The sequence below is a fragment of the Malus domestica genome, chromosome 09 (genome assembly GCF_042453785.1).
Source record: "Malus domestica chromosome 09, GDT2T_hap1".
In the NCBI taxonomy this organism is placed as follows: domain Eukaryota; kingdom Viridiplantae; phylum Streptophyta; class Magnoliopsida; order Rosales; family Rosaceae; genus Malus; species Malus domestica.
In genome coordinates this window covers 14,893,098-14,902,226 of record NC_091669.1, presented here as the reverse complement: position 1 = coordinate 14,902,226, position 9,129 = coordinate 14,893,098, and the positions used below count along the sequence as shown (strand labels likewise).

Sequence of the window (9,129 nt, the reverse complement as noted above, 5' to 3'; positions counted from 1 at the left end):
TTTAGTATAGCTAAAAGTTACTGTTTAATTAGTTAAAATAGTGTAATGCAATCATGCTTAATAGAGATAGAGAAGATGGTAGTGATCTAGGCAGAAGCAAATTATGCAGTAGGGTTTTTCTTCTCTATTTTTGACATTTTTTGTAAAGTCAACCCGCCATCCTTGATACACGTGTTGGTCCGACAACACATGATGGGTTCACTTTGTCGTGACACGTAGCCAATTCCACTGTGGTGATCCACAATAAGACCATGCGGATGTCTTCATTGAATTGGATACTCTCTTCCATCTAGCAGCTGCCTAACTATATTTTTAATTTATTTAATAAAAAGATCAGAATAAATAAAGGGGTGTGATATCCACACACCCCTTTTTACTTCTCACACACCCCTTTTTACTTCTCACACACCCTTCTAATTTTCGGCCGTCAGATCAGATGAAATGAAGAAGATCAACGGACATAAATTAACAAGAGATGTGTGAGAAGTAAAAATGGATGTGTGGATAGCACATCCCTAAATAAAAATGTACAAATAACTCATTGTTTTATCAGTTTTGGGATCCAATGGGGACATTTTAAGTACGAATTTGAAGAAAAAAGGGGCAGTCGTGAGATTGTTTGGTATGTTGGATTCAAAACAATTAATATATCTAGGTTTCCCTTCATAAATCACAATAGGGATTTGTAGTTGTGGATTTTTCTGTATCTTTTGTTGCAGAGAGATTTCTTCTGCTCATGTTCCAATAAGATTTTGTTTCCTAACATGTTCTTCATCTTAGATATGTATTTCCTGCATATCTGAGGACGGTGGTCAAAAGATGAGATACACTTGAAATATTTCTTGGGACAAAGTCCAAAATCCAAATCATTCTAACATGTGTGTTATTATTTGTTGTGTGGCTTTTTCATGTATGACAAGGAAAAAAATGTACGTTTACATTGCTATAATTAACGTAAAATAATTATATTTACTACAGAATCCAACTTTATTCTTTTGATGCCTCATATATATATATATATATGTATGTATGTATGTATGTATGTATGTATGTATCGTTATTAGTATATTTGTTGGCTTCGATATATTTTAATTGGCTACTTTATATTTTTTTGTAGTCGATTGTCCATTAAGTTTTAAGAGATACTCGCATATTCTAACATATAATTTCAATAATTTCCGGCAGGGTGGAGTTGCACTTATCTGTATACATTTGTCTACCTCTCCGCGTGAATGTTCATAATTTGGTTGCCCCTATTCCATTGCAATTGTGTGCCTGTCCACATGCAACGAAGGATGCACGTGTCTATTTCGCCCTATTCTCAGATAACTTGAGCTTCTGGGGTCTAATCTAATGGTTGTCTTACATTTTTTTCGTTTTACGTAAATGAAAATTAAGGTAAAAACAACCACTAATTGCAGAAAGGGGTCCATGAAATTGTGAGAGAGTTTTCTGTGCCCTACAATATTTGAGGCAGGTGAGATAATGAGGCGCCAGTCCGGTAAGTGAGGGACATTCCCACGCCAATTTGAGATCTTTCTTATAACTAGATCGAAGATTGATGGTCTATTATTTATGACCCCATACCCCCCCCCCCCCCCCCAAACCCATTTTTTTCACCTTTATTCTCATCCAACATAATATATATTGCTAATCCTGCATGCTGCCCATACCTTCAAGTTCCTACTTATAAGCTAAACTGTTTGCCTTGATCTGCCATTAGTATTTCAATTTATCCTCGTAAATTTTGGTCAAAAAGCTTTTGGCATGTACATTGTAGGCTCCAACTGTTATCTGCTGGCCTACTGAAATTTGTTATATATATGATTCAAAACTGAATTATGTTATGGCGAAGGAAAAAACAAAAGCACTTTTAGAAGCAGAAAGCATATGAGTGACAAGCGCATAGTAATTTGCTATGTTTATAGACTGGATTTTTTTTCATTTTTTATTTTGAACAAACGATATTATGTACGGTGGGCTTAACCTCATTTAATTAAGAAAAGTAATTGGAGAATTGGTAATTCACGGGTTAAAAGATTATTTACAGTTATCATATATCTTGAAAACTGAAAGTGGATGTTTTGAACTTTATAGGCTACTCAGGTTAATCTACTTTCATTTGGCATGTCAGTTTTAGGCCCATAATATATGGACTCGAAGAAAATGACTAGATCTACAAGTTTGCAAACGAGCCTAGTCGAATTTTAGGCGAATTATCATTTAATGTGTTTAATTTGATCGGAATTTAATATTTTAGGATCTTTTTTATATTTTGTTATTTGTTTAATTTATTTCTTATTTGAATCTAGGGTTTGTTAAGACTGTTTAAACAACATTTAGGGTTGTATTTTTATTCATCTTATCATATCATTCAATTGAAAGCAAGAGTTTCTCTCAAATTTATGGAGTTCCAGAATTCTTCCAGGGTGATTGTTCATGATCCGTTTATTGTGACACATCGGAAATGGTAATATTAAAAAGGTTTTAAGTAGCAATTTGATGCAAATGGCTGGGCAACATGCGAAATTGCAGCAATTTTTAGTCCAAAGTACGACTAATGTGCATGTATTTAGGTTAGAAGAAGCTTGTGGAACCACAAGTAGATAGTCAAAAGGGTTTAAGTTGTACACAAGTAGATAGTACAACCACAAGTTGTTTAGCAACGCCCTTGTATTTGGAGAACTAGGTAGATTGTGTGACCCCCTCACTAAGAGATTGATCACTCCTCTGTGTTTAGATACAATTCGCATGTTGGTTATTCTAACGCAAAGACTTCCACCCTTTTGTGAGTGGATCAGACTCGAGAATTTCTCTTGTATTGAGGCCCCATATAGATATAACTCTCAATATAAAAATCTCACATCTTTAAAGGTAGACTTATTTCTAGCTACAACTTCTGAAACTCGATTTTAATTTTATTTTGCTCATAGTAACTTAAAATTCGCCACTTTACGCTCTAAAACTCAAAGTTCGCTTCATTTTGCCCCCTGAAACTTGAAAGTCATCTATATAAAACTCAAAATTCGCTCCACATTGCCTTGAATATGTTAATATCTTATGTGAGTTTGATTTGAGTGCACTAGGCTAATTAATTTTTTATTTTCATATCTTCAATTTCTTTTAAACTTAATATTATCTTATTGTTGAATGTTAATGCATAATGGTGATTTATAATCAAATTTATTGGGTGTCGGGTAGCACAAATTTATAATCAAATTTATTGGGCATAGTATAGTCTTATTAGGTGTTAGATTCCACATATGTTAGGAGGCGACCTATAAGTTTCAGGAAGAAAAGAAAATCTACGAGTCAAAGTAAAACAAATTTTAAGTTTTAGGAAGTAAAATGATGATTTTTGAGTTACATGTGCAAGGTGAGATCAAAATGAAATTTTAAGAAAGGTAGCTAAAAGTAAACATTAAAAGTAACTTGACAAATTGATTAATCAAGATTCAAGATACCTGAGCGAAGTTTTTTTCATGTAACACACCACAAAAATTCTATAGAGATTGATTCCAACATTTAAATGAGAGGATAAAAAGGCTGCCATGTCGATCAGATGTTTCAGAATATATAATGTATCCGCAAAATCAGATTGACCCATGTGTCTTTAAGTATTTATACGGATTAAATTAGATGAGCAAAGAATTAAACAGAATGTTTTATAGTTTTTATATATATTTTACTAACATTTGCTTATACATTTTGTATGTATGAACACAATTTTTTAGAAAATGAGAATGAGAGAGGGAGAGAGAGAACGTGGGGGGAGTGAAAGATTTTTTTTTTTTCCTTAAATATTGGAGGTAGTTTAACATCACATCATATGTAGATGAGGCTTCAATAAAAAAAGTAAAATTTGGACTTGTGAAATTATATTATTGCCCATAAGTTTTTTTTGTGTAATAGAAAATTAAGTTGTCTTTTCACCCTTTTTTAATTGACAAAAAATATTTTATTAATTAATAGAGATTAATTAGTAGAGATGTGCTAGTGGGTTTATATAAGAGAGAAAAAGGTTGGAAAAGATTGGCTAGATACAGAGATATGATGCCACCCTTGTGTTTAGGAACTTGAACCAGTAGAAATTAATTAAACAAATCCCTTCTCATCTGTTCTTATTTGATCAGCTTGGCCATGAAATTCAACCAATCCCATTTTTGTTTAGTATTATAATCCCAAAGTTCATTTCTCATTGGCTTTTAAGATCTGCCCTCCAACACTCACTTCTGCAAACAAGTTAACTTCCACCTCCACTACTCTCCTCCTCCAACCCATCTCCTCCACCACTTTTCTATCAGAGGAGTCCAACCACTGACTTGTATCTTAGAAAATGAAGGTGAGTCTTTGTATCTGTTACATTCTTTCACGTGTACTGTTTATGTTTGTGTGTGTTAGAGAGAGAGAGAGAGAGAGAGAGGTTGGTCTGTTGTTTGAGCTGAAACATGCTTGGGAAGGCTGAGAAGTGGGGTTGTCTAATGTTGGTGGTTTCTGGTTTTTTTATTGCAGCTTTTTAGTTGGATGCAAAATAAGATCAATGGGAAGCAAGGAAACAAGAAACCAAATACAGTTTCTACTACAACCCGTAAGCATTCTTCCTCTAACCAATAAATTAATCTATATGTTACTTTTAAATGCCATGGTTTGCGTTTTAATCTGAATGATGTGATTTGCTTCCTATAAAAGTAGGATTTTTTCTTCAAGAAGCTATGCATGTTAGAGTATCTTTTAGTCATTTCAGTCCAATAAGGATCTTTGCTAAAGAGTTGTGCTATGTAGAGTCACTCATGAGTTGTGAATTTATAAAAAAAAACTTACGTTTATTGCATTGACACATATCGTTGATGACACTGACATTTTTATTTTTACTCCAATGAATCCATTACAATAGAAAGAAATATTAAAAATCAACTCAGATCATGTTAATAAAGTTGACATGTACGAGATTTAAAAAATCTAGATTTACAATATATGCAGAGATGAGGTTTCATTAGTTATATTAAATAGATCAACCTCCATTACAAAATAAAAAGAAATAAATAAAGCTGCACTATTTTGAATGTCCCTTAATTCTTTATTTCTTAATATTATTTTTGTGATTTGTTATTTATGTATTGTGTAGATTCTGCAAAACAAGAGCCACGCGAAGAATTCAGTGACTGGCCTCATGGATTACTAGCAATTGGAACTTTTGGAAACAATGAATTGAAAGAAAAAAAAGCTGCTCAAAGCCAAGATATTCAGGAAGATCCGTCTTCATCCGAAGAAATCCTAGATAATTTCACATCAGAGGAAGTAGGTAAATTGCAAAAAGAGTTGACGAAACTCTTAACGCGAAAACCAGACATAGAAAAGCAAATCGCAGATCTTCCGTTGGATAGATTTCTAAATTGCCCGTCGAGCTTGGAGGTTGATCGGAGAACCAGCAACGCCCTTTGCTCCGATTCATCAGATGATCACAAGGATGAAGATATTGAGAAAACTATTAGTGTCATACTTGGTAGATGCAAAGACATTTATGCAGACAATAAGAAGGCAATTGGGAAGAAATCAATTTCTTTTCTTCTTAAGAAGATGTTCGTTTGTCGAAGTGGATTTGCACCAGCATCAAGTTTGAGAGATACACTTCAAGAGTCGAGAATGGAGAAGGTATGTGCAAACTTACATGATCGTTTATGCACATGAAACTGAGTTCGAATCCCTCTCCCCGCAATTCAGATTTGTTACAAACAAACAAAAAAAAACAAAAAAACCATCATAACACGCATTATAAAATATGTTAACTATTTTACTTAGTTCCATTAACATCGCGATTGATCATCCATTATATGATTTTGGCTTTACAGCTTCTTAGGGTAATGCTTAACAAGAACATCATCAATCCGCAAGGTGCTTCTCGAGCATCATCAATGAAGAAATACCTCGAGGACAGACAGAATCCAACAAAGAAGGGAAATAACAATGAAGATGATACAAAAGAGAAGATTAATGATGGATGTAAATGGGTCAAGACAGATTCTGAATGTAAGTTCATTTGTCAGTTTTTCTCAAATAGCTTGATTTATAATTAATATGCTCAAACTTCTGGGGAAAAAACTTAATTTAGGGAACCAAACTGCACAAAATCTGGATCTGATGGTTGCCTGTTTTTCCATTGCAGATATAGTACTAGAAATTTGAGGTGCCTATGTTTACCACCATTCTTATTAGTTATTACAAGGTAAGAGAAACCCTTTTTGAGCATGTAGTTTATCATGTATATCATCTTCACCATCTTAATATATGCTAAAACAACTTTTTTGCAGCTTCATAAATTATGAAATCAAATGCTGGAAATTTCAGAGGGGCAACAACGAATCATCAATAAGGTCGTCCGCCGTGGCCTCTAAGATAATCAGAAAAATAATGCATATATGTATGACTGGATGGCTTTTCTATTTTGGTGTCGGTGTTGATTCCCTTTTTTTCATGGTTGCACCTGTGGAAACACAATGCAATGCCATGTTTTGAAGTTACAAACGGACAAAGGGATTTTCTGTAGTCTCTGCTAGCAAATTAAGCTAGACAATCTCTACATTTTTCATCCCATTTTCTACACATTTTTCTGTCTTTCCTTTTCTTTTTTTGGCTGAATTGATATCTTTGTAATATAATTTGAGGTGAATAAATACTAGATTGACATGAACTTATATGAAGACTTTGTTCATTATCAAACAACATATGCGCAAGGACTGAGTTTTTTTTTCCCCTGCTAATATGGAAGAAAAAGTCCATGCACGACTATATAGATTGTAAGTTGTAACGTTTTCTTTATTTTATCTATATACAGATTACTATGATTTTTCCATCAGTAAGGTGTATATGACATACTTGTTGAGTAGGCATCCTTGACTTCGAATGACACCTTTGAAGTGATAGAATCTGCCATAGACAATCGATCGGGATATAATCCTTGTGTCTACACTCTTCACATATTGAATTTATAGGAAAAGATAGATTGGCAGAGCGATTGACAGATAGAGAATTAGTGCAGAAAAGAGAGAGGCCTGCATTTTGGGAAAATATCTGGATAGCTTGGTTCACTAGCGGGGCCAATACGGGGGCATTTGACCCCAATAACCTTGTTAAGTTATCCCTTTGAAATTTTTTTGAACCCGTATAGCAGCACTGCAGCAGCATGCTGCTTTGTTAACTTATCCCAATAACCTTTTACTTCTAAACCTATCCTTAAGAAAATCAAAAATACTTTTTAATTAATACTTTTTAAATTTAATGAAGATACTGTGTTGAAAGGCATTAATAGCCTTGTACAAAAGTTGATGGAGACAAAGAGGGATAGCCAGTATCCCTTGGTGTACTTGTTAGTGAAATTAGCATTAATTTTACCTATTGCAACTGCTTCAATTGAAAAAGTTTTTCGATGATGAAAATTGTGGAGAATCCACATCGTAATAGGATGCGTAGATCAATAGTTGAATGATAGTTTGATTGTGTACATTGAGAAAGATGTATTTGATTTTATTGATAATGGTTTTGTGAGATGACGTTTCCAAAATATGAGAACACGTCGTGAACAATTATAAATGAAAGTATGATCGATTTTTTAAAGCTACTTTTTGACCCCATCACTTTAAATTCCTGGTTTTGTTTACTATATTCTTACAAGATATATACAATTAGTATTGTTCTAAAAATCTCCGCCTAGGCGTTAAGCAGCTGGCCACCTCTCCGATTAATCCTTAGGCGTTTGAAAATTAAGAAAATGCGCTAGACATGCTTAGGCACCCGCCTAAACAGCCTAGGCACCCACCTAAACTATCTAGGCGCCCGCCTAAACCGCCTAGGCCTCCTAAACCCGCTAGGTACGCGCCTAGGTCGCGACTCCCACTTAAACAAAAAATAGATAACTTACATTTTGTATTATTTTTTTTTAATAAATTGTAAGAGACTTGTTAAATACTTATGGGAACACACACTATATGCATGTTCCTTACGTTTTCATTAATCATTATGTTCTAAAACTTTATAATCTATATGTCATTATATTTTGCAGTTTATGTATCTGTAAACACGAAATTTTCCTGAAACGAAAGAGATAAGAACAACATGCACAAAATAATATTTTGTATTTTGATGATTTAGGGTTACAATCTCTTTCAAATTTGATCATTTGATTCGATCTCCGTAAGGTGTGTATTTGTAGATGTGCAATTGATCCAAAGGGCCGTTGGGCTTGATCTAAGGATGAACGTTCTTCAAGGGCCGTGGGCTTGATCTTGAAGGTGGATTTGAGCGGATCTTCAAGGAGCCGTTGGGGCTTGATCTTGAGGATGAGCGTTTCTTCAAGGGCTGTTGAGGCTTGATCTTGAATAACGGTGATGAACGGATCTTCAAAGGCTTTTGGGCTTGATCTTGAAGAACAGTGATGAACGGATCTTCAAGGGCTTTTGGGCTTGATCTTGAAGATGGATGATTGTTGATCCAAGGGCCGTCGGGGCTTGATCTTGGAAGAACGATGAACGAAGAACGCTTTCTTCAATGGCCGTCGGGGCTTGATCTTGAGGAACGATGAACGAAGAATGAAGAAGGCTTTCTTGATTCTTCGGGAACCTGGATGCTTGAGAGCTTCGGAGTTTCAGAGCTTCAGAGCTTTAAGGTGTAATATGAAAATTGGTCCCCTCAAATGAATGAAATTGGCTTTTATTTATAGAATTTTCCAAGGCCTAATTTTGAGTATAATATTCCAGATGAAATAGATCATCTCTGCCAGGTGTTGACACGTGTCATATTTGATGCATTTTCTGCCTCATTTCAATTTTTCGTCGAGTCACACGCTACGTGTAAAATTTATGTAATACATAAACGTTGAAATTGTAACTATTGGTCAACATTTATTTCACTGAAATTTCGATGTCTACAAATGCCCACACTTCAAGGTGCGTCGTATACATGTGCTTGTCGCGTGTAGGAGATGTGTTTTGAAGTCCTTTAATGTAGATGTCGATCCAAGGGCCGTCGAGGCTTGATCTTGAATTGGGCTGGAGATTTCTTCAAAGGCCGTTGAGGCTTGATCTTGAATTGGGCTTGAGATTTCTTCAAGAGCCGTCGAGGCTTGATCTTGAAGGT

General features: G+C 34.8%; 1 protein-coding gene across 1 annotated transcript; it reads left to right on the top strand.

Moving 5' to 3' along the window:
- The first annotated feature begins 4,171 nt into the window (after positions 1–4,171).
- LOC103404866 (protein DEEPER ROOTING 1) lies at positions 4,172–6,600 on the top strand. Its single transcript, XM_029108273.2, has 6 exons — positions 4,172–4,342; positions 4,513–4,588; positions 5,126–5,652; positions 5,850–6,027; positions 6,164–6,223; positions 6,309–6,600. The coding sequence occupies exons 1-5, from the start codon at positions 4,337–4,339 to the stop codon at positions 6,181–6,183; spliced, it is 807 nt and encodes a 268-aa protein (XP_028964106.1). The 5' UTR covers positions 4,172–4,336; the 3' UTR covers positions 6,184–6,223; positions 6,309–6,600.
- Positions 6,601–9,129: the final 2,529 nt, after the last annotated feature.